The 26,977-nt window shown below is 37.8% G+C and overlaps 1 protein-coding gene across 2 annotated transcripts in view; it reads right to left on the bottom strand.

The window, feature by feature from the left end:
• WASHC4 (WASH complex subunit 4) overlaps window positions 1-26,977 on the bottom strand; it is a 68,151-nt gene that overhangs the window by 29,616 nt on the left and 11,558 nt on the right. For both annotated transcript variants that reach the window (XM_006141435.3, XM_006141436.3), the window contains exons 7-20: window positions 26,281-26,363; window positions 24,427-24,469; window positions 23,430-23,533; window positions 22,239-22,359; window positions 20,668-20,791; window positions 20,441-20,568; window positions 18,662-18,822; window positions 13,507-13,633; window positions 8,838-8,963; window positions 6,244-6,351; window positions 5,067-5,213; window positions 4,858-4,937; window positions 2,015-2,120; window positions 469-585 (exon numbers count right to left, since the gene is read on the bottom strand). In XM_006141435.3, coding sequence (XP_006141497.1) covers window positions 469-585; window positions 2,015-2,120; window positions 4,858-4,937; window positions 5,067-5,213; window positions 6,244-6,351; window positions 8,838-8,963; window positions 13,507-13,633; window positions 18,662-18,822; window positions 20,441-20,568; window positions 20,668-20,791; window positions 22,239-22,359; window positions 23,430-23,533; window positions 24,427-24,469; window positions 26,281-26,363 — 1,575 coding nt within the window. The remainder of the gene's footprint in view (window positions 1-468; window positions 586-2,014; window positions 2,121-4,857; window positions 4,938-5,066; window positions 5,214-6,243; window positions 6,352-8,837; window positions 8,964-13,506; window positions 13,634-18,661; window positions 18,823-20,440; window positions 20,569-20,667; window positions 20,792-22,238; window positions 22,360-23,429; window positions 23,534-24,426; window positions 24,470-26,280; window positions 26,364-26,977) is intronic.

Raw genomic sequence — 26,977 nt, 5'->3', positions numbered from 1 at the left:
CCCTACAGTGAAAATCTCTCCAGAAAAAAAAAAAAAAAAAAGGAACATCTACATTGCATTCAAACTATTTTTGTTAGTCTCAAATACATAATTTGAGAGCTCCTTTTAAGAGCTCTCCAAATTAAATTCAATAAAATATTAATAATTAACTATGCCATGGTAGCAGTTAACAGTCAAACCCATTTTGCATTTATATTCTTCTAATAAACAGAAATTTAAATTCAAAGACACTATATTTACTATAATGTTAAAGTGTTCAAATTTCTAATCTGATTTCTAAATAAAAATTAGAAATTACAGAAAAACTTAGCATAATAATGACGTTATAAATAAAACTAGCTCCTCTGTTCTACACAGCAATTTACTGTATAATCATTCAATTTAGTGAAAGATTGTTCCAATCCAAGTTTTTCAAACACTGCATTCCAAAAACATGTCACAAGCCTTCCAATGTAAAATAAAATTTACCTCATTTAAAATTTCCATAATTTCCTTGTCATAGCAATCCAGGAGTATCTCATGGGACTCTAAATGCCTTGCATGCATCATTGCAGGTACACAGTCTCGTAAAGCACTGAACATGTACTAAGAAGAAAATTAAAATGTACATAAACTTAGAAAAACCGGATCTCTAATCTACAACATTACAAAGGTTAACTACCTGTCATGAAAGACAAAACCTTGATATGAAGAAAACAATTAATTTTCCATATGACTGTCTCTCTTTCCTAAGAGGAGAATCTTCAAGTATATTCTTTAACTGAATACACAAAAATCTCACATTCGCTTATCCTTTCCTACCTTATGCATTCAGATACACTGATTTCCATTAAAAAAAGGATTTGAATAACTTTGTTGATGAGTAAATGTCATATTATTGTAACAAACTATTGGGTCATTAGAAAAGTCATTTATTTTTCCATGTTATTCTATGCAAAAATGCATCTTGACTTTTCTGACAGCCCTATAAAATCACATGAAATGAGAATGATCTAAACTCTGAGAGTGGGAGTAAAATATATTCAAATTAATTTCACTAGTACTAATATCAAATTTAACTACAAACTGTATAGACACTTACTGGACATGTACAATACTATCCATTGCCAGTTCAATTTTAAAGTGGTTTATTAAATCAAATGGCCTATTTTAAAACTAGAATGGTGAACCCAAATGTCCAAGTAGATTGGATTGAAAAATATGGTGTATGTACTCCGTGGAATACTACTCAGTCATAAAAAATAATGAAAAACCCTGACATGCGATACAAAGTGGACCAATATGGAAGACTTAATGCTAAGTGAAGCAAGTGAGACTATGAAAGACTTTGCATGTCCCCACTCAATATACACTGATTATCTGAGCTCTATGACAGAAATGCAAAGTTTGGAAGGTACAGTAGCAGGGAGGGCAACAGTAGATACTAGAGACAGTAAGGATGGAGTAATATGGGGGTGGGTAATGGAGGGAGGAGATCAGGGAAAGAAAAAGACAAAAAAAGTATTTTTAATTGACAAAATGAAAAGCTTTTTGCTGCTGATGATGTGTACAGTAATGTCTTTGTCTTGACTGAGATGCATGATATTCATGCTGGAAAAAGAAATGCTATATACACTATAAAGATAAATGTGGGGGACCAGCAGTTGGCGTAATGGCTATGCCACTGGACTCCCATGTAATCAACCGCGGTTCGAATCCCAGACCCTGCAGCTTAAACTCATGCCAGGTGCATGTGCGTGTGTGCCCAAGATCCTGAGAGGAGAACAGAGAAGGGACTGCAGCGTGGTCATCCCCCTGGGCGGTGATATCTTGCTTTCTGTCTGTCTGTCTGTCTCTGTCTTTCTGGTGAGCACACATGCCCTATAACAAAAACCTCTCGGGGAAAAAAAAAAAAAAAGATACATGTGATTAAACGTAATATAAAATTAATTAACAACAACAAAAAAAAGACTACAATGGTGTATACCATGACTATAAAAAGATGAGTTTGGTCTTTCTCTTATTCCATACTTACATGTAACCTGGCTGCATCAACAGCATTTTCATACACATCATCCAAATAAATTGGAAAGACAGCTCGGTGCCAGTATAAAAAACAACAGTCACACTGTGTTTGGACTCTACAATATAAAACAGTCATTAGTGGTACCAAAACTGAAGTATCAAAAAACCAAATGAAAACAATGACTTTATATACTATAAAAGAGAGAGACTCATTTTGCACTCACTATATAAGCACAGGAAAAACAAAACAAAACAAAACATTTTTTCAAGCTGAGCAAAGGTAACGAAACACTCCAATCCCCAACATTATCAGAATTCTGCACATACAATTTAATTTTAAAGCAGACATAAAAAGAATTAAAGATAACTTTATAAATAGAGGAATTTAAAATAAAATTTTTCATTGCCCTGGCCTGCAGAGCGAAGGGACGTGGATCCCCGAGTGGAAGTTGGCGAATGGACTGAGAAAAGACCAAGACACAGACACACAAGCAGAGAAAGTGGGGATCGGGCGGACCGGGCGTCTCTCGTGGAGAACACTGAGGCCCCAGCCATTCCCAGGTTTATTCTTTTATGCAATACTGGGGGTGGAGAAACCGGTTGCGGCTGTGGAGCATCTTGCATCCCGTGGTTCTTGCATCCCATAGTTCTAAAACAGTTTTCCCCTTTTCTGGCTGACTCAGCTTCCCTTAATTTGCACTGCCCTGCAGTGTAACAGCAGTATATCTTTGTTAGAGCTTTCGCTTGCCCTGCAGCATAAACACAAAGATCATCTCTACTTTAAAGGTCGCTCAGTGCCTAGCTGAGGTCTGGCCACTCCCTACATTCTGTGTTATTTAATATGACTCGACTTACAATACTTGCATCCCGAGAGGAGAACAGAGAAGGGACTGCAGCGTGGCCATACCCCTGGGCGGTGATATCTCGCTTTCTGTCTGTCTGTAAGTCTGACTCGACTTACAATACTTGCATCCCATACACTATTCTACCCATCTCCAAATTGGAAAGCAAACCTTCTTAAAGAACTGACTGAAAAAACAAATAAATAAACAAAACACGAAAACACTTAACCTGTCTATAATTTTTGCCAAGTGACTACTTTGCATCATAGGTATGAAACAACAAAATGATCATCAAATATCTTAACAATAAAAAAGGTTCAGGGCCAGCCTGTGGTTCAGTGGTTAAGGTGGCTAGATCCCACATGGTCAGCCATATGGTTCAAGTCTCAGATCCAACGTCTCAAGAAACTTGCCGCATGCGAGTATATTTGCCCAAAATCCTGAAAGCAAGGAGAAATGGAGACGGGATTGCAGTGTGACCATATCCCATGGGGGAGGTGCATTCTCACTTTCCCTCTCTATCTCTGTCTCTGTCCAATGAGAACATGCAACTCTGACATAATTTAAAAGAAAGAAAGAAAAAAAAGAAAGTGATTAAGTATTTCTTGAAATGATAGAGAATTAAATGCCACAAGCTATGAAAATGTCAGCCCAGGCAATGAAGGCACAAGCAGCTGGATGCCACTGTATAAGATGGAGCCACATGAGACACCTAGATTCAGTTTCTAGACCCAGCTAAACAGGTCAGGCACAACAGAGCACGCCTATAATCCCAGCTACCTGGGAGGCTGGGATGGGAGGACTGCTACATGAAGAGACCCTATCGAAAATTTCTACCTCTGGGATCAGCAGTTGGCATAATGGCTATGTCACTAAACTCCCATGTAGTCGACCACAGTTCAAGACCCGGACAAACTGGCTTAAATTCAGGTGCATGTGCGTGTGTGCCCAAGATCCTGAGAGAAAAAGGGACTGTGGTGTGGCCATACCCTCTGGGGGGTGATTTCTCGCCTTCTGTTTCTGTCTCTGTCTTTCTGGTGAGCGCACATGCCCTATAGCAAAAAACCTCTCATTCATTCATTCATTCATACATACATACATACATACATGCATATATACATAAATAAATAAATAAATGCACCTTGATGACTGGCTAATGACAATAATTCATAGCTCAAACTGAAATCACAAACAGATGAAGCTTTTTTTTTTCTTAAGAGAGGTTTTTGCCATAGGGCCTGTGCGTTTGCCAGAAAGAAAGAGAGGAAACAAGAAATCACCCGCAAGCGGGACGGCCACGCCACGATCTGTTCTCCTCCATTCTCCTCTTGGAATCTAGGCATGCACACACATACCCCGCCAGGTCTGAGACTCGAACCACGGTCAACTATGTGGGAGTCCAACGTAATAACCATTATGCCATCTGCTGGTCCCCAGATGAAGCCTTGTTATAAAGCAGCAATTCTAGAAGTCCAGTAGAGATACCCAACGTGTCACCATACACATCAGAGTTTGCCAAACATTTGGAGACTGCACTGCTTTCTCTCATTATGAGCTATTGATACATGCTTCCTATAGATGCAAAGCTACATAACTAGGATCCATAGTTGTAGTTTCATTTTGGTCTTGCTAAAGAAGTTACACTGAGAAACTAATGCTAATTTTACTTCTCTTGCTATATGTTAGAAAGAACAATCAATCTTTTCCTTTTTTGCTTTCATTTTTACACATGTGCTCGCACGGGAAAGAGAGATTTTAGAAAGAAAGAGAGAAACCATGCAGAATGTCCAAGCTGCAATCCCATCGCCTCCATTTCTCCTTCCTGTTGGGATTTTGGGCACCCATGCACACAGGTGTGGAGTGTTTTTTAAGTCACCAGGCCCGGGATTTGAACAGCAGTCAGTCATGTGGGAACCAGCCACCTTAGCAACTACACCACGGGCTGGCCCAAACAAGCAATGTTTCTACCAGTTATTTCTGAAGTATCATTACATATCCCAGTCCTACTTACCGTTCTCTAAGTTCACTGATAAGATCCAGTTTTTTCATGACTACTTGAAGTGGAAAGAGTTCTTCATCTTTAAATGTTTTCTGTAAGGAAAGCGGGAAAAGGCAGAGAGGATGCAGTCAAAGTAAAGACAGGTTTCTTGGATCGATAATAAGGGAACCATAAAACTTCACACCTCATTTTTAGTCTATAATTAATAGCAATACATTTACCATTTGTGTGCCAACACTTAGCGCCAAAGACACAATAAGTCGCCGTTGTTTTGTGCTTGGTCCATTTAGGGTGTTTTCAGCCAGAACTAAAGCAGAGAGCACATCAAGACGCTGTTCGCTGTATTTTTTGTCAGAAATGACCCTTTTCTTAAATATAAAGGAAGAGAAAGCAAGTAAGTATTAATTTTGTTTCTGAGGCAATAACAAAAGATTCAGAAGAATAACTTCTTGATTAGCTTTTCCATGATTCCACTGAAGACAGAAGAGAAAAATACTTTCCCTGTGAACTTCTCATAATGTTTTATACTTTAGTTCTATAATATCTCTTAGCACTCTTGGGAACAGTAAATGTATTAGGCATCCTTTAAAATTTCCTTATTAATTAGAAATCATTTCAAATAGTAATAAATTATGCATCAACTTCAAAAGTGCTTGTCTTTTTAAAAATTACTGCCAGAGGGGGGAACCAGCAGTTAGCGTAATGGCTATGTCGCTGGACTCCCACGTAGTCGACCGCGGTTCGTGTCCCGGAACCGGTGGCTTAAAACTCACGCCAGGCACGTGTGCGTGCGTGCCCAAGATCCCGAGAGGAAAATGGAAGAGAAGGGATTGCGGCGTGACCATCCCCCCTGGGGGGGTGACTTCTCACTTTCTGTCTCTATGTCTCTCTCTGTCTGGCGAGCGCACGCGCCCTACAGTGAAAATCTCTCAAAAAAAAAAAAAAAATTTACTGCCAGAGGGTGCGTACACTCACGAGAGAGAGAGAGAGAAAGAAAAAAACAAAGTACCCCCAATGGGGTGTGGTCACACCACAATCCTTCCTCCTCCAATCTAGACCCCGTAAGCCACAAGGCTGGGACTGAGCCCATGAGCCATGTGGGATCTGGCTCCATCTGCAATGCACTAAAACGCTGCAGTACAGGGCCAGCCCTCATGTCATTTTTTACTAGAGATACATTCATGTTTTATGTGTTGCAATTATAAGTAAAGATAACCCTTATAGGTTATCTTTATCTATATCTATCTATCTAGGTAAAAATCATAAAATGCCATGGAGGTAAATAATCAAGAATATTATGTTTGAAGGAACAGAGTAAATAAGATAAACTAGAAAACAACAGACAGTGAATAAAAAAGATTACATTATCATTATGCTGAGTGACAATAATTTGCATACCTTGGCCACAGAAATAGAATTAAGAGCCTGATGCTGAAGGTGCTGTGTTATATGTGAAACTGAATCAGCCACAACCATGCTTCTCCTATAGAACATATGCTCTATTGCCTAAAAAAAAGAAGAGGTAATTTTTAAAAATTAACGTACATCTATTAGACAAAATTAACTATAGGAGAATTATCTTTATTACCCTGGGCTAGAGAAGGAATGTATAAATAGAACGTAAGAAGCATTACCACAGAGGTAAGACTAGTAAATTCAACTATATTAATATAAAGAACTTCTATTCATCAAAAGCCACTATCAATAAAAAGGTAGGTAAATGTGTAAAAAGGTATGTCACAATGCAGAGATTAGTGTTCAGGATATATGACCCCAAATAAATGAACATTTTCTTTAGGGAAGGTACATAATCCAACAGAAAACTGAAGAGAAGACATAAACAGATTTTTCACAAAAGAATAAACAATAAATAATTTAAAAATATTCACTACCATGAACAATTAGGAATTGAACATGAAAAGTCATAATCAGGGACCAGCAAGTGGCATGGTGGATAGGGCAATGACCAACCATGTTTCAAGTCCCGAACCTGGCGGTTTGCTTTCTCACTTTCCTCCTCTCTCTCTGTTTCTCTCTGATGACTGTAGCAAGTTAAAAAGTAATAATAAATAAAACAAATAATTCTTTATAAAAAAACCATAATCAGAACTAATTAAATGCACTAATTTATAAACAATAAACAACTGAAGCCTGATAAGACCAGTGCTGGCCAGCCAGAGAACAATGAGAAGCTTAGCACATTGTGGGAGACAGACAAACTGATATAACTATTTTGGGAAACAATTTGGCATCATCTTAAAAAGCTGAACATAGGGGCTGGCAGGTGGCAAGGTGGTTAAGGGTGCTGGATTCCCACATGGTCAATCGCAGTTCGAATCCCAGACCTGGCAGTTTGCTTTCTCACTTTTTCTCTCTCTATCCCTCTCCACTCAAATTAAAAAATAAATAAAGCTGAATGTTTAAAACTATTTTTTAAATAAATAAATAAAAAGGAGAACTTATAGAGAACATAAAACCCAGCAACACAATCATAAGTACATAATGCCTTAGAAAGACTCCTGCACATTATTCCAAAAACGGCAGCACTGTTTCTAATAGCAATAACTGCAAACAGCTCACAAGTCCATTCACACAGGAAGCTACACTACAACAAAACTGAATATACCACAGCTATTCACTGCAACATGGATTAAGTTCAAATACAAAATGCTGAGTAAAAACTATAAGTCAAAGAACACATATAATATTATCCCATTAATATCTTTCACAAACTCATATATAACAATGAATGGTTTACAGGTTCATCCATATGCAGTAAGCTAAAAAGAAAAACTAGGAAATGACAAACAAAATTCATTAGTGGTTTCCTTTCTGAGGGACAGTTGGAGAAACAATCAAGGAGGAGCATGCGGGGACTCTGAAAGTGCTGGTAATAATGGAGTAACATAATTATATACTTTATAACATAGCAATATGTTATGTAAGTAATATATACATTTCTAAAATATATGTATCTATACAAACAGAAATATACACTTCTGTATGTATATTTAATTTTTTAAAATGTAACTGATAAATAATATATCCTGAAGGAAAAAAAAGATTGAAACGCACAATTTCCAAAAAGAACTTCATTTCCAGAGCAAATCTAAGGTCTATTACTAGCAGAAATTTACCAGTGAATCTTAATTTCTAGTTTTGTTTGTTTGTTTTGTTTTTTAATAAGGTCATACTATAACAATCTTCCTGCCTCAGTTTCCCTGGTGGGCCTACAGGCACATGCCACTACATCCAGCCCTCAGGATGGACTGAGGATGAGACCTGGGCAGTCTGCAGAGCAGTCTTAGCAGTACACACTACCATGGCTGGGCCTTAATTTCAACTTGAACAAAAAGTTTTCTAAAAGCTTGTTTTACTGGGCTCTTCTACCCAAAAGGAGTAGTTTTGTTCTAATACAGAATATGCTAATGATAATGGATATAAGTATCATGTTGCATGAGTATTTTTTAAAATTCATGCGACATGCTTTTAAAACCCACAAGTAAAACTTTAAAAATACTCAAGCTATTTCTTTTCTATTTTTCTTCTTTTCTCTTTCCCTATATTAACTTAATGAGACAGTGAGTACACAGGGTGGGGGGAGGGTAGGGGAAAGGAAAGAGGTTACAGAGATACTTAAATAAAGTACTTATTTTAATTTGACCAAAGAGGAAAGAGTAAGAGAAAGGGAGAGTAAGAAAGCAGGCCACCAGGTCCAGGACTTGAACCACAGTCAGCTATGTGGGAGTCCAGTACCCTTAACTACCACACCACCTGCCGGCCCCACTACATTTACTTTTAATCAAGTTTTACTAAATTGGCATTCATAATTATTCAGAAATTGCTTTCAAAGTCTAGTTCCTTTATTTAACTGAGAAATAAGTACACTTTATCAAAATTTTTTGTTCTCAGATAATCATGAGATCACAGCTTAATGTAAGCCTGGTTCATTTCTCAATTAGGATAGCAAAGTAAAATAATCTAAAACCTACCTTGAGAAGTTCAACAAGCCTGCATAATGCCTTAACTGAGGTTTTGGTCATTGGTTTCTGCATGGACATGTAGAGATTCATTGTTGTTTTAATAATGGTACTAATACTATACGCATATAAGAAACCCTGGAAACAAAAGTAAAACAATGATTATTATCACAAGGAAAGACTTCAATTCTTCAAGATTTCATTCTCTATATAATTATTGTTATTCCTCAGTTTGCCATTAACTGATGTTTCTGAAGTTCATCTTAAAGCTAGCTTTTACTGTGTTGAAAGATTCTTCCTCACGAGGTTACACATAGTGGTAAGTTTCAAAGCAATGTTCCGCATGGTGGTTAAAGTTGCGAAAACTTTATTTTCTCTGTTACAAAGAACCTTTCCATTAAAAAAACAAACAAACAAACAAACTAAGAAACAATTTAGATGTCAGGAAGGTGTCTATTCATCCTGCCACTTAAGGCAAAAGCTGAGAACTCTAAGGAGCTAGGAAGTGAAAGTGAGAAAGAAAGGGAGTTCTCTGGCCAACGCAGTTATGCAAAGGAATTTCTGAGTTCCACACCGAATGCCCTTTCTCTCCATCTAAGTCCAAGCCCCAGAGTCTGTCTGCTATCTTCTCCCTGTATACTTCAGTGCTGATCGGGCTTCCCTCTCTCCAGTTTCCATCTTGCCAAGTCTCTGTCCAGCTCATGAGAAGGGATTTTCAACTTCTACATATAAAGGAAGCAGGCTTTGTGAGGTTTAAAAAAATAAACTCAGGGAAACAGATGGAATAAGAAAACAAAAAGAAGGGGACATGAGCTCTTAAATATTTTTTCAAGTAGACCAAAATGGCCACACAGAAATACAAGATAATGACAGAGATTCTTTGGGCTTATGTAAATTCCCCCAGAATTCAAGTACAGTTAGAGATGAACCTCAACTGTGCATCTGTGGATATGGCCAAGAAGGTGGGCAGAAGCTCTATGCCAGGGTAACTCCATCTTTTTCTCCTGCCCCAGCACACAGGAGAGACCTCTCCCATCAGTATCGCCCCCTTCCCAGATGATCCTTATTCGAGAAAGAATGATATACACGATGGATAAAACTCCACAGTGGGTTGGAGATGAGTCTGGAGTCTGCTTCTGTTAATGATGGAATAAACTGAACCAACATTTCTGCTGAAAAAAAAACTAGGAAATCTGGGGAAAATGGTTTTAAAATCTCTTGGAAGGCAACAAAAAGTTCCAAAACCAAGAAAATAAGGAATTATGAGGCCAAGATGTGAGAGAAGACTAAAACCCAGAGAAGTGAGTATGGCTTTCCCTTAGAATATCTGTCTTTGTGACTTCTGTTAAAAGACAGAAGCTAAATTTATCTTCCAACAACACTACATGAGAAGGGGAACAAAAAACAGGAGTGCATGGCCCCTCAAGCAGGGCAGTTGTGGGTTGGGATCCTGAAGGGCTATCCCCCCAAAAAGCAAGCATGAATTGGAACACTAGCCATCACAGGACTGAAGTCTTACTTCAAATCATCTGAATCCACGACTGGGTTTATGTGATCTGGGCTGCTAGTTGTCCTTGACTAGCTGTGTATCAAAAGCATATATCAATCCTTTCTGCAGGAAGCAAACAGTATCCAGATCCTCACATTATGTCTACTTTTTTTTAATATACAGTATGAGACATACTATAAAGAATAACCAGGGATTCAACGTGTAAGACAAGCCCCGAAACAAGAAACAACAGATGACAAAAATACCCAGATCGTGAAATTATTATTCATGGGCTTCAAAATACTTGTGCTGAGTATGGGGAAGAAAATAAACACAAAAGTATTTAGGAAGAGAACTGAAAACTGTAAACCAACTAAAACATAAAATAATAAAAATTAACAACTTGTCAGATATGGGTTTGACAGCAGATTAGACAGATGTAAAGAGAAGTAGAACAGAAAAAGAGAATAGGAAAGAAGCTTGAAGAGTTCATGGCTAAGAAGTTTCCAAAATCCAAGCAGCCCTACAAATTCCAAGCAGCACAAACACAAAACCACATTTAAAAGCATCACAGTAAAGTTGCTAAAAAGCAGAAAGTAAATATCATATGCAATTAAAGAAAGACTTATTTAAAAGTCAATAAAACTGACAGCTTACTTCTTAACCAAATGAAGGAAGCTAGAAGACAATAAAAGGACACCTTTAAAAGATAGAGGAGGGCTAGCTGGTGGCATGGTGGTTAAGGTAGCTGCATCCCACATGGCCAACTGTGCGGTTCAAGACCCAGACCTGGTGACCTGAAAAATACACCAGACAGGCACGTGTTCATGTGTGCCCAAAGTCTGCAAAGGAGGGAGAGATGGAAAAAAAGCAATTGTGGTGTGACCATTCCCCGTGGGGCTGTTCTGTCTCTCTCTTTCTCCCTCCTTTTCTCCCCCTAGTAAGTGCATTCACCTCCTGACAAATTTATTAAAAAAAGAAAAGATAAAGGAAAAACTCTGCCAACCTAGAAATCTAACACAGCACAACTGTGAAATGGAGACACAGACCAAAAACTGTGATCATCCACAGAAACTGATATTCAGTCAAATATTAGCAGGAATTCCACAAGTAGAGATGAAAGTTCAGAGTTGTATGACAGGATGAAAAGCAACAAGTTAGGTAAACACAGGAACTAGCAGTTAGCATAATGGCTATGTCGCTGGACTCCCACGTAGTCGACTGCGGTTTGAGTACCGGACCCGGTGGCTTAAATCTCATGCTGGGCGCGTGTGCGTGCGTGACAAGATCCAGAGAGGAGAATGGAGGAGAAGGGATTGCAGTGTGGCCATCCCCCCTGGGGGGTGATTTCTCACTTTCTGTTTCTCTGTCTTTCTCTGTCTGTCTGGTGAGCACATGTGCCCTATAGCAAAAAAACCTCTCAAAAAAAAAAAAAAAAGATAGGTAAACACGTGCATAGGTGTAAATGATTGATTACAGCATAGGTGTAAATGATTGATTACAAAGACACCAAAAGTAATAATAATGCCTTGTGAAGCTTAAAATATAGACAAAAATCAAAGTACACAATAGCACAAAAGATGAGGGGGATATATACTTATGCTGTCTACAAAGTAGTACAACTATGAATTTATACTATAGTTGAATAAGTAGTTGATGCATTTTTAAATTTCTAGAGTAACCACTAGAAAGAACAGTGAAACAATAATGAATTAACAAACTAACAGAGAAGGGGAAATAAAATGATAAAAATAATCCAAAAGAGACCAAGGAAGGAAAAGAAAAGTAACACATAACAAGTAAGACAAGTAGAAGACAGTGGTCAGGTGGCAATTTTAAACCAAATTTACCAGTAATGACATAAACGAAAAGAGTGCAATGAAAACAACAAAGATAATCACGTTAGGGGAAAACACACGCTGCTTGGTAGAGAGATACACAATACATAAAAGGAGTCAGAAAGGCTACGAGAAAATGTTCACGCAGACACTAGCAAAAAGAAAACTGGTTATAGCTATGCTAATGTCAAAAAAACAGACATGACAAAAAGCATTTTTAGATCAAAAAATGGACATTTTTAACAATAAGAGGTTTAATTCACTAAGAGGAGGAAAGAACAATTCCAAATGCTGTATCTAAGTCTTAAAAGATATAAAACATGGGACCAGCAGTTAGCGTAATGACTATGTCGCTGGACTCCCATGTAGTCGACCACGGTTCACATCCTGGATCCGGTGGCTTAAAACTCACACCGGGCGCGTGTGCGTGCATGCCCAAGATCCTGAGAGGAGAATGGAGGAGAAGGGATTGTGGCATGGCCATCCCCCCTGGAGGGGTGATTTCTCGCTTTCTATCTCTCTGTCTCTGTCTGGCGAGTGCACGCACACTATAGCAAAAAAAAAAACCTCTAAAAATAAATAAATAAATAAAAGATATAAAACAAAAATCGCCAGAACTAAAAAGATAAATACACAAATCTACAATAACAGTGGGAAATTCCAACTCAACTCTCTCAGTACTGAGAGAATACACAAACAAAATCATTAACAAAGATGACTTCTTGACATATACAGAATGGTATGACTGACAAAAGCAAATTATACATTCTTTTCATGTATACAAAAAAATGTTTACCAAAGTTGACAACAGGCTGGGACATAAAACAAATTTCCAAACACTGAAATTATTTTATTACTGCTACAAATCAATAATTAAAGGATAACTAGGAAGTCCTCATATATTTGGAAATTAAGAATTATCTTCCAGGACCAGCCCTATAGCCCAGTGGATAAAGAATCCTGATCTCATATGGGTGACACTGGTTCAAATCCTTATTCTGGCAATTTGAAAAACATGTTGGACATGTGTGTGCATGTACAAAATCCTAACAGAATAGAGAAATAGAGGAGACAGGACTGTGACATCACCATACCCCACTGGCTTGCTTCCTCTGGCAAGTAAATAAAAATAGAAAAGGGGGGGGGGGATATCTTCCAAAGAAAACCCCACAGATCTAAGAAAGCATCACAAAATTTTTTTTGAATATTTTAGGCTAAGTAAAAATAAAAATACGACACATAACACAACTTATAAGACACAGCTAAAATGTCATGCTTTGAAGTGAACATAAAACTCTGTATAAATTAGTAATGAAGTGATCCCAAAGTATTACAAGCAAGAAGATGCAACTACCTGTATAAAAACATTACATCTATTGGTGAGGTCTTCGGCAAATTTATCCATTCTTTGTTCTTTAGATAAAATAGATTCCATTTTCATCATCCATGAACTCACAAAGACGTAGTAAGACTGTACATCTCTAACAAAGGAAAATATTGGGAAAACATGAGCACGGTAATTTACTTCCATTTCTTCATTTTGATCAGAATAGAACATTTCTTTGCAGCAGTAGCCACTTCATCTTGTGGTTTTCAAAAGGCAGGAATCATGCACACATATGTATTACTAATCCAATAAATATTTACTCAGTGCCTATATAAGCCAGGTTCTGTTTCTCAGTACTGAGAACAAAACAATGAAAACAGTAAACAAAACAGACACAAATCTCAGCCTCCGTGAAATTTATGTTCTATGAAGAGCTGTATGATAAGGAAATAGATTATTAAAATCTTAAAATAATTAGAAGATGTCAGATGGGAGCCAGCCCCATAGCACAGTTTTAGTTAAGGGAACTGGATCCCACATGGCCAACTATGGTTTGAGTCTGGACCCAATGGCTTAGAAAACATGTTGAGCTTATGCACATGTGCCCAAAATACTGACAGGAAAGAATGGAGGAAAAAGAGGATGACGTGACCACATCCCACTAAGGGAGGTGCTCAGGCTCACTCTCTCTTTCTGGCAAATGTATGTGAAGAAAAAAGATATAAAAAGGCAAGAGAGGAAAAGAAAGGAAAAGATAGAAATAAAGAAAAATATGCCAGATGATACATGATATGGAATAGAAAAGCAGGGAAAAGGAATAAGGACTGTGGTGAGAGGAACAATTTTAAATATAAAGACCAATGTAGGTTCACTGAGTAGGTCATTTCAATCAAGAATTGAAGCAGATTGGGACCAGCAGTTGGCGTAATGGCTATGTCGCTGGACTCCCATGTAATCGACTGCGAGTCTCGGACCTGGTGGCTTAAACTCACGTCAGGCATATGTGCGTGTGTGCCCAAGATCCCGAGAGGAGAATGGAGAAGGGATTGCGGTGTAGCCATCCCCCCTGGGGGGTGATTTCTTGCTTTCTGTCTGTCTGTCTGTATGGTAGGTGCATGCGCCCTATAGCAAAAACCTTCCAAAAACAAAAACAAAAAATGAAGAATTAAAGCAGATTAATGAGTATTCCATGCAAATATATGAGAAGACAATCCTAGGAAAGTGATAACAAATACAAACAACCTAAGACATTTGCCAGTGTTGACTGGAGTACAGTGAACAGGATAAGAACAAAAAAGGAATCAGAGAAGTACAGGAGTAGGGGCTTAGGGGCTTAGGGAGCTGAGAAAGGTGGGGAATGGGGAGGAATCCCTGATAGGGAATAAGGATGTAAGAGTGAGATGGGAAGCCACTAAAGGGTGTGAGCACAGTGACCTAGTCTGACTTTGGTTTAAAGAGAACCAATATGACTTTGGGCTGAGAGTTGAAAGTAAATGATACAGGAGACAATGGTAAAAGCAGGAAAACTACCTGGGATGCTACTCTAGTTATGTGGGAGAAGGGCAGCTCAAACCAGAATAAAAACAGGAAGGACGGTCAGAATCTGAGTTTAAAAACTAACAGTTATTGAATGCTTTACTATATGCCAGTTACTGTTGTAAGCACCTTATACAAATTAACTTACTGAATCTTCACATTAATCTTATAAGGTAGGAACTACAATCTCCACTTTACAGAAGAGAAAATTGGCTGTCAGAGAAGTAATGTGCCAATCAGATAACCACTCGGTAGCTGAGTCAGGATTCAAGCCCAAATCCAGGGAGACACTGTACCCACCCTGGAGACACTAAATCAGTAATAAACATGATTCTCTACTATTCAGGATGATGACAAATACTAAATCATTGTATCAATGTACCTTGGCTCAGATGGGAACTTTAAGGCCTACAAACTATTTAAGTTGTACTATTGTAGCAAAATGCTACAACTCACTTGGGGTTTAGCGTAGAGGGCAGGGGCAGAAAAACTGCCCCCAGTGCTCCCTCTTCACTCACATCCACCCTGGGGCCTAACCAGAAATAGCTCTTAGTCACTCCCTCAGCTTTCTTTAGAGTATCAGGACAAAGCTCGCACAAGTCACATCTCTGCTCTCCTAGTTTCTTAGTGAGGTGGACTTTAAGTTTCTTTGGCAGAATGGCAAGAGGGAAAAGGATAACCACCCCCTTCAGCTCCACAGAGATCTACATTGATTGTACAGGCGTACCTTTGGAATCAAAGATTTTTAGAAACAAAATTTCATCATGTGAGAGGTCTTTAAAAGCCAATTTATCCAGTCTTCTACCTAGTAAGACACTACCTTCAGCATCATGGATGGGTGGGCTCCACTCATGTCCTGCCTACACAACTCGAGGGACGGCAAGTAGTCCTCTCAGAGCAGCTACACAACCTACTACTGAGAGGCTCCAGACAAGACTGGCTCCGGCTGCAGTCCCTCTCCAGCACATACTCAGCTATATGACCTGAAAAAATTCTCCATTTTTCTCTTTTTTCTACTAGGTAGTTTAGTATAGTAATTTAGTATAATAATTAACAGCTTGGCTCTAGAGTTGGACTGCCTGGCTCTGCCACTTCTAGTTATGTAACTTGAGCAATTTAATCTCTGTGATGGCAATAACAATAGCATCGACTTCATAGCATTTTCTGTTAATTAAGGGAGATGATGTGAAAGTCCTGGAATGGTTGCTGGTTTATAGTAAATGTTAAGAAACATCAGTTGCCACCTTTATTATTTCCCACATGAGAAGACATAGTTGTTACAAAATTTCCATAATGCCTGATACATAATTAAGAACTCCATAAAGTTGGCAAGTATTATAATTACTACTATCTGTCATTTTCATCTTTTAGTTTTAGTTTAGTCTTCTGGAGCCAAAGAGATAAAAAATCTGTTTCCTCTTCAACCTGAATGCCCGTCAGATATGTAAAGAAACCCACTATATAAATTTCTTTTAAAAGCCAAACTCTACATAAGACATAAGAAAAGAGAAGACATTCTTTTCTTGGACCCTCCAACATCTTGATCAGCTTCACCTTGAGATACTATGCTTTGTGGACTTTTTAATGTTTAATATGGCACCACGAAATGCCACCTAAGATCTGACCAATGAGATTCAAAGGAACTCTGAATTCCCATGGCCTAAATATCCTAACTACTAGTTTCCATAGCCTGGACACTAAGTTATTAATGTAATCCAAGTATGTACTGGCATTTTGGCAACTCTATCACACTGTTAAAGAATATTAAACTTCTGGGACCAGCAGATGGCATAATGGCTACATTCACTGTACTCCCTAGCAGCAAACTGTAGCGACCACAGTTTGAGTGTCAGACCGACTTAAAGTCAGTCCCAGGAGACTTAAAACTCATGCTGGGCACATGTGTGAACATGCCCAAAATCCAGAGACGGAAATGGAGGAGAAGGGATTGTAGCATAGCCACCTGCTAGAGGGTAATTTCTTACTTTTTGTCTCTCTCGTCTCTCTCACAGCATATATGCCCTATAGCAAAAATACCTCTCTGAAAAAAAAAAAAAAGAATAACCTTTTAAGAACTAAAATGCCCACATCTTCTTTTTATAGTTACATCTTAACGACGGGTACATTCTGAGAAACGCATCATCCAGAAGCCTGTCATCATATGAATACTGCAGAGCTTACTTACACCAGCTTAGCAGGTACACAGGTGACTAGAAACCTAAGCAACATGGGTCAGCCTAACAGAATCCTACAGGTTTACTGTTATGTACGTGGTCTGTTATTGACCAAAATGCCATTATGCTGCACATGACTGCACTTAATTCTACTAAGCCTAATCTCTATCTCTCCATCTTACATTAGTGAATTTATCTCTTTAATCTAAATCCAAACTTCAGTCTTTATCCCTGCTCATTGTTTTAGGATGTACTACAGAGCTCTGAAATTTCCACCATGAGTAGAGCTGACTGAACTGGTCAGTTTCCAGTGACTGTAGTTGCAGGACACAGAGGTACTAAGAGATGCATTAGATCTCACCCCACCCTAGACACATTCCTCCTGCTCCCCGTGTGTAGTGGCAGCCAGTTTTCCCTGGAGAGTTGCAATCAGCAGGGACAGCATCCCTATTATGCCTTTAACCATGCCCCTAATGAGCACAAGGCCAGGGGCAGAGTCCTGCATCATTCCTTCACTTAAAATCTTTATCCAGGTTAACTTGTGATTTCAGCAGTGTACTCAAATACATGCTTACTCAAGTAAGAATGTGCAGGAAAAAACTGTTGAAGCTGGGGGATGGGAACACAGGGACTCTATACTATTTCCTCTATTTTGCTTATGTTTGAAAATTTACATAAGAGATAAACAAAAGAATGTAAGTATCAGAAGAAACAGATTTAAAAGTGTTTCTTGAAGAGAGCAGGACTGAGTTACAAGGAGGAATTGAGCTGGGGAAATTTTTTCCCTTTAAGCTTTGATACTTTCTTACTTTTTAATGATGCATATACATTACTTTCATAAAAATATGGGGGGGCAGCACATCAAGGTAAAGCTGACTCCTCCAAAACTTCATGGACACACAATGCTTTTAATGTTACTGAATGACACTACTGCAACCAAATCAGAGATTAATTTCACTTAGACAACATATATTTCACACAGCTGATAAAACGTATATGTGTATAACTGTGTATATATCCAAAAGATATAACTGGCATATATCTTTTTTGTTCATTTGTTTAGAATTATTTATTTATTGTTATTACTACTACTCATTTCAATTCATCAGAAAGAGACAGAGACATAGAAAAGGAAAGTCAGACAGAAGCCACTAGGTCTAGGACTTAAACTGTGGTCAGCCTTGTGAGAGTCCAGCACCTTTACCATAACTATGCCATCTGCTGGTCCCTAATTGGCTTACATCTTAAATGAACTTTAAGACTAAAACATTTAAAAAATAAAATAAAACAGAAAAGAAACAATCCTAGAAAATAAATCTGGAAATCACCCAATCCTTCTTTGGTAATAAGCAAAAATTATATTATTACATATGATGGTGTAAGTCAAATACATTCCATATATTTACAGTCAGTATAACACTTGAAAACACAAAATATCTAAATGTTTTCATTATGGTGCTTATTAAACCTACTTGGTAAGTGACTGAGCTTTATGTTGTAGGAAAGTGTCCCTGTGTACTTTAATGGCTTGAAGACTTTTTCTGTCTAGAAGTTTGGCAGCTGCTGGTATTTTATGAATCAGAAAATTATCAGGAAACCAAATAATATTAGCAGTTAGGGTGATGGCTGGTACCTGTAATAGTAAAGGCAAGGGGATAAAAATCATTAAATGTGGGCTAACCAATAAACTGTTTAATAGTTCTACAATATACATGAAAAACAATTTATTTCAAGAAATAATAAACACAAAAAAGTACTCATTAATATATTATGAGACAGTGACCAACAGATGGCATAATGGTTACGTCACTGGATTCTCACATAGTCAACAGCGGTTTGAGTCCCGGACATAGCAGCTTAAAACTCACACTAGGTGTATATGCATGTGTGCGTGCGTGCCCAAAATCCCAAGAGAAGACTGGAGGAGAAGGGATTGCAGCATGGCCACTCCCTTGGGGGATGATTTCTTGCTTTCTGTTTCTCGGTCTCTCTGGTGAACACATGCACCCTATAGCAAAAACCTCTCTTAAAAAAGAAAAAAGAAAACAAAAACCACTCACACACATGCACACATACACACACATGAGACAAGTATCTGACCATCGCACAGAATTATGGCATTATAGTATCTGGTGTTGAGCACGACAATTTTATTCTGCCTAAATGTTAAACAAAACACTCTCTCATGGGTTTTCAGATAAATAAAAATATGCAAAAAGCAAACAGAAACTTGAATCCTCGTGTCCTCTACATTCACTCTATGTTAATAAAAAATATTTTTTTTAAATACCAAAGACAGCTGGGTGTTCATGGTCACATATCATTTAATGCTACACACAAATTTCTAATCCTGAAATCAGGTGCCACATTACAGAAATAGCAAAAATGTGGGAAAAAATTATTTCACATTTTTCTACTTCAATAATGAGTACAAAAAGAGGAGACTGGAACCAGCAGTTAGCGTAATGGCTATGTCACTGGACTCCCATGTAGTCGACTGCGGTTCAAGTCCCGGACCTGGTGGCTTAAACTCACGCCGGGCACATGTGCGTGTGTGCCCAGGATCCCAAGAGGAGAATGGAGGAGAAGGGATTGCGGTGTGGCCATCTCCCCTTGGGAGGGGATAGAGGATTTCTCACTTTCTGTCTGTCTCTGTCTGTCTGGCAAGCACACGCATCCTATAGCCACACAAAAAAATAAATAAATAAAATAAAAAAGAGGAGAAGAAAAACAGAAGAGGAAAAAATAAGCATTAACAACAGGAACGGAAAGTTATGTACAGAAAACATGTGAAAAACATCCACATGTATTCATATGAAGTGGAATTACAGAGTACATTCATCTACTATGTTACTTATTTCTGGAATGCTTGAATTTTAAAAATGAATATTTTGGGGACCAACAGTTGGCGTAATGGCTATGTCGTTGGACTCCCATGTAGCCAATCATGGGTTCAAGTCCCGGACCTGGTGGCTTAAACTCAAACCGGGTGCATGTGTATGCGTGCCCAAGATCCCGACAGGAGAAGGGATTGTGGCGTGGCCATCCCCCACTGGGGGGGTGATTTCTAGCTTTCTGTCTCTGTCTTTCTGGCAAGCACACATGCCCTATAAAAAAAAACTCCAAAAAAAAAAAAAGAATACTATTACATCACTATTTTTATAATCACAATTAAAAGAAATTTCAAATATCTAGTTTTATTCAGAATCTTTAATCTACTCAAACTGAAAAAAAAAGTTTCAAGTTCTTACCTTCTTACAAATGTCCAATAAAGACTTATAAAACTTTTTATCTACAGTTCGAAAAATTTGAAAGTGCAGTACAAAGAGTCCACAAATTCCAACATATTTTTCTCTCTGGTCAATTTCAGAAGGTTCTCCTTATAAAACAATAACATAAGAGAAAAGCAGAATATAATGAAATCATGATTTTAAGAAAATACAAACTTTAAAGGCAAAACCCAAAAAATGTAATTTACCAAGTTTGGCTTCTACATTTGCAAAAATTGAGCGAATACTATGTGCAAATTCTTCAGCAAAAGTGCTATTTTTTGACACAGACACTCCTCCATTGAGAGAATCAAACTGTTGTTCTATGCAGGCCTAGACAGGAAACATTTAAGAAAAACTTAGACTCTTGGTGAAAAACTATTAAATATTTAAATACAGAATATGATAGACTTCTATATTCATTTTGATTTTACTAAAACTGATGCTCTGGTATATATTAATACTTCTAAGTGAAAAATGTATATATGCTTACATATTTGAGTACCAGTTACATAAAAGTAATAAAGCTTAACCCCAAATGTGCTTGTACTCCAATACAATTCTTTTCTGTATGAAAAGAATATACACTAATATTCAGAAATACATAAAAGATTTATTTGATAAAACACTGGAAAGCATGTTTTCACTTTGCACTTTCAAAACTAGAGTTTGTATTCTTCTGTTTGTAATTATTTTCCTAGTACATGTGTGGAAATGTCTTCTGAAAAAAAGAATCAGTGACATAACCACTACACTATATGCTGATCCCCTTAATCCTTAGTTTTTCTTTTTTCTTTTCTTTTTTTTTTTTTTGAGAGCTTCTTGCTATGGTGCGCATGCGCTCACCAGAAAGACAGAGACAGAGAGACAGAAAGCGAGAAATCACCCCCTGGGGGGATGGCCACGCCACAATCCTTTCTCCTCCATTCTCCTCTCTGGATCTTGGGCACGCATGCGCCCAGCGTGAGTTTAAGCCACCAGGTCTGGGACTCAAACCGCAGTCAACTACATGGGAGTCCAGAGACAGTCATTACGCCAACTGCTGGTCCCAGTTTTATCTTACATTTAAAAAAAAAAGAAAAAAAAAAAAAAAAAGCCCTCAAACTGGGTCAGCAGGTAATGTGGAGGTTAAGGCATTGGATCCCACATGACCAACTACACAGTTCAAGTTCTGGACCCAGAGACTTGAAAATCATATCAGGCATGCGTGCAAGCATGCCCAAATCCCAAAAGGAGAATGGAGAAGGAACTGTGGTGTGATCATCCTTCCTAGGGGAGTGATTTCTCGCTTTCTCTGTCTCTCCCTGGTGAGCACACGTGTTCTGTAGCCAAAACAAAATCTTCATACCACATAAAACTAATACACAATTAACCCTGTTTGCTACTATTAATAGTGAAATAATTATATTTTTACTAGACTACCAATGATTTTAATCACAGTACCTTTAAATACATATATATATATATGTATTTTTAAATACATATATATATATATATATATATATATATATATATATTTTTATACAGGGGGCTTGAAACTCATGCCAGGCACATGTGTGTGCATGCCCAAAATCCCAAGGAGAATAGAGGAGAGGGACTGTTGCATGGCCACCCCCAGGAAGGTGATTTCTCACTTTCTGTCTCTCCCTGTCTCTCTGGCTAGTGCACACACCCTATAGCAAAAATATCTCTCTTTTTTAAAAAAAAAAAAAGTGTTATAATTTGAGCTGGATCAACTAATCCAAATCCATTCATTATGGCCTGATGTAGCTCTACTTACTTGGAATACTGTTCCATCAAGTAACTGTCCTTCCAGCTTCAGTAAGAACTTTTCAAATGGCTTTAGTTTTTCTTCTTGAATTCCAAATTTTGAAGGATTGTGATGGACAGATTTCAGTAACCTTATGGAAGATTTGAAGAAAGATCTTAAATCTACTTAATGGAGTCTTAAATTAAAAATGTTCCATTGGGACCAGCAGTTAGCGTAATGGCTATGTTGCTGGACTCCCATGTAGTCGATCACAGTTCGAGTCCTGGACCCAGTGGCTTAAACTCACACCGGGCGTGTGTGCGTGCGCGCCCAGGATCCCAAGAGGAGAATGGAGAAGGGATTGCGGTGTGGCCATCCCCCATGGGGGGTGATTTCTCGCTTTCTGTCTCTCTGTCTCTCTCTGTCTGTCTGGCGAGCATACGCGCCCTGTAGCAGAAACCTCTCAAAAAAAAATTTTTTCCAAGATATCAAAACTTTATATTTACAATTCTTATTTTGCTCTATACATCTGAAAGTTTAAATAATATATATTAATGTATATATAATACATAAATATTTGTCATATATATAATGTATTTGTCTTATGCTTTTTTTTTCCATATCATCTCAAATTCAGATACCTGGTGCCCTGTACCTATGAGACTTTTAACAAATACTTTTAAGTTGAATATAACAAAATACCTTGATCTAAAAGTTTGGAGTATATTATAAGATAAAACCAAGCTCAAGAGAAAAAAATAAATCTAAGTCCTAAGGTAGACAAATAAACACTCTATTAATCTTTAAGAATTAGGATGCTTTGGGGTCACTGAGTGGTGTGGTGGTTGAGATGCCAGATGCCCACGTGGCCAACCACAGTTCAAGTCCCAGACCTGGTGGTTTGCTTTCTCAGTTTCTCCCTCTTTCTCTCCCTCTGTCTCTCTCCAATGACTATAGCAAGTTAAATAATAATAGTAATAATAAATAATTCTTTAAAAATATTTTTAAATAAGGATGCTTTATATATCATACCCTCAAACCCATCCAAAATTAAAGAATGATTACTGTCTTCACAAAAGCAGTTGACATGAGCTCCTTCTAAATATAGATCTCTAGGTTTTTTAAAGGATCTACATTATTTATATGTCTACTTTTTACTAATACTAGTATTTTAACCATCTGAAGTGAGTAAATACTCAAAAAGTATTTTTGTGAATGTACCTTTTGTACATAGTCCAGTGGTCTTTCAGTGTGATATGGTTATCAATAATTTCATCCAGGGTAAGCAAAACCGTTAGCAGTTCTCCCAAGTGTTCATACATAGTCTGTCAAAAAACCTTAAATGATTATCATTTAGTCACTAGTTAGAAGTTAAGCCTCACGTGGACTTTTAAAGAAAAACACATTGGGGCTAATTAATGAATTATTAAACAGCTGGCCTATCAATTTATTAAGCTACTCTTCCTCAGATGGGACTATTATCCTTAAATAGAGAACTCTTTGAGATCAGCAGGTGGCAAGGTAAAGGTACTAGAATTCCCACATGGCCAACCACGGTTCAAGTCCTGGACCTGGCAGCTTGCTTTCTAACTCTTCCTCTCTTACTCTCTCTTTCTCTGGCATAACTCATGTGAATAATAATAATTAATAATTAAATAAATAATAATTCCTAAAAAAAAAACAACATAGAGAACTCTTTGCCCTATCACATTTCATCCTTAAGTGTGATACTGCAGATTTGTTTTACTGTCTGGGAGACCATCTGGAGAATCTGCATCGGGGAAAAACTAAGACTTACTCTGATAGCGGGTCAGTAACAAATGATCAACTTCACAGGTAAGAGAGCAAGTGCAAAAAAAAAAAAAAAAAAAAAAAAAAAACACACAGAGCAAACAGTGGGTGTAATGGCTATGCCGCTGGACTCCCATGCAGTCGACCACAGTTCAAGTTCCAGACCTGGTGGCTTAAACTCACGCCAGGTGCATGTGATCCTGAGAGGAGAATGGAGGAGAAGAGACTGGGGCATGGCAATCCCCCCGGGGGAGGATTTCTCACTTTCTGTCTTTCTGGGAAGCGCACATGCCCTTTAGCAAAAACCTCTCCAAAAAAAAAAAAAAAAAAGCATCGAGAGACTTGCTATAACTATACTCCCCACACATACAAACTCCAAAACGAAGTAAAAATAACAGCTTTACAGGTCAAGTTAAGTTACTTTTACCTGAAAATGAACTCCAGTTGTCTCTATAATTTTGGGTGCAACCCTGTAATAAAATAATATTAAAGTTAAACAGGAATTTCTATTGTCAGAGTTCATTCTTATTTCAAGAATATACATGGGAGAAGTTCTTGGAATTTTAATATGTATCTTTAATAAGGCTTTAGCCACTACAATTTAAAAGCTCCAAGGCATTACTACTGTATTCTACACACCCAGGAAAGGAGCTCACCTAAGTATCCAGAGTCTGGGCTATCCTTGCATTTATTCCGCTCGTGACAATATGAATTGCCGTGAATTTCTAAGCCATTTAACCCAAAAAAAAATCTATCTCGGGGTGGAGATAGGGGAATAATAAGACTAATATCCATGTCATCCTAAAGTATTAGAATTTATCAATTACCACTAGAATCTTTGATATCCTATACAAAATGACATTGAGAACTGGTTCTCTGTTCAGTCAGATCTATTTCTGAGTTCTCGCTCTACTGAAAAACAATTCATGCTAGGAAAATTAGAAAAATTGAATTTTACTTCTTAATCAATTTACTCAATAATAAATAATTTAGGATACTATTTGTATATCAAAGTATATAAGGATATTCTACAAGATAGAGTAAATATTTCAAAATTATACATAAAATTGAAATAAATTTCATCCTCTGGGGCAGGGGTGGAGTGAGGAGGAGTCTTCTTAGAACTACACACCAGGGTCTGTGGAGTATGAGGAAGCTATGCTCTCATTCTCTTCTGCCATGAGGAGAGCACAGTGAAAAGACAACATAAAATAAATATCTAAGTGAGGGGGAAAAACAGGAGAATGAGAGACAGTTAATGTAGTCTTCCAGATTATAAAAAGAATTAAGATGCAGCATGCTAGAGTACGAAGAACGACAAATGGACTAGTGACCACAGAAAAGCACCTAAACTGCTAAGGAATCTTGGCAAGTAACTCTTCTGGGCCCCAGATGTTTCTTCCCATAGTAAGAACCCCCAGTCATATATCCAAACAAAGGTACTGGAAGGTTTCAGCAGTAAATGTGGAAAAATTTTAAGTATAAAGAATCAGTCAAACATGAGGTAGTATTAGTAGCAAGAGCTCTATAAAAATCTGATCAATTTTTCTTGATTTAGTGTCAGTTTCCCTAAACTTAAAGGATCATTAGAATTGCTCAGGAAATTTCTTTAAGGTAGATCCAATTCATTTCCAAGAGTGTGTATTTTAATAAAAGTCTCCTGGGACCAGCAGTTAGTGTAATGGCTATGGCGCTGGATTCTCATATAGTCAACCACGGTTCGAGTCCCAGACCCAGTGGCTAAAACTCACGCAAGGCGCGTGTGCGTGCATGCCCAAGATCCTGAGAGGAGAAAGGAGGAGAAGGGACTGTGGCATGGCCATCCCCCCGGAGGGTGAATTCTCGCTTTCTGTCTCTCTGTCTCTCTCTCTCTTTCTGGAGAGTGCACGCGCCCTATAGCAAAAACCCCTTCAAAAATAAAATAAAATAAAAGTCTCCTAAGTCTCATGTGACTAATCAGAGAAACATTAACACAGAAAGGAAAAGGAGAGCCCATAGTGCATGTACTAATTCTACATTAGCCTTCTTTCTATGCAGTCAGATTTAAGATTACTGTCAACATCATTATTCAGACAGATAATGAGTTCATTCACCATGGGAAAAACTGTGTCCTATGTATGATATATTATCAAATAGTATTTGAAACTTCTTCAGTTTTCAAAGGACACTGAATGAATAAATGAGTGAGTGAGAAAATGAAAAATGACTTCAGGTAGTTAATTTTAGAAAAACATTTCCTGTATCTCTATTATAAAAGCAAAAATATTTCAAAAATCCATACTTGTTACTGATATAGAGGGCCGCCAACTGATGGACTACATTCATCACTACTTCGTAGCATCTCGTAACAAAACAAGACAGTTCCTGAAACAGCAAGTTGAATATGTTACAAAGTTGTTTTGTAAATGTTACTGTTTTCTTTACTGAGTTTTATAGCAACACTCCAATGAAAATAAAATGGTAAAATCTCCAGTTAACCAGCAGCCAGACAAGTTCAAGTACCCAATTCTTAACTGTCCTTTGTACATCCCAAGGTCATTCCTCCCTTGCTGCTGCTACTGCACTTCATTCCCACTTCTACTGTCACTTTTTAGTTACACAACTCCTAAATGACAGGAACCTCCTCTTTCCTTCTTTGACTATCCACTGCCTAGCTAACACTCACTGCTTCCCAATAAATATCTTTCCTATTACGTGGTTAAATGAATGAACATCTGAATGAATGGAGGAGCTCAAAAACTACCTGTTTAGGGAGTATGAAAATGAGAAGGGTCTCCATAAGTCACTATGAAACAACTTCAAACATTTATTACCATTAATCGTATCCATAAGCAGGCCTGGCACACAGCAAGTGAAATTTCAACTATCCGTGGGATATGTTTTTCATTCAATAATAACGAACATACATCCATTACGTCTCAGACCTGAAAATTTGTTTTCGGAAGCTTTCAATTTCTTTTTTTTTTTTTTTTTTTATT

Source organism: Tupaia chinensis, unplaced genomic scaffold (genome assembly GCF_000334495.1).
Source record: "Tupaia chinensis unplaced genomic scaffold, TupChi_1.0 Scaffold000054_1, whole genome shotgun sequence".
NCBI lineage: Eukaryota > Metazoa > Chordata > Mammalia > Scandentia > Tupaiidae > Tupaia > Tupaia belangeri.
This window is presented reverse-complemented; position numbering and strand designations above follow the sequence as displayed.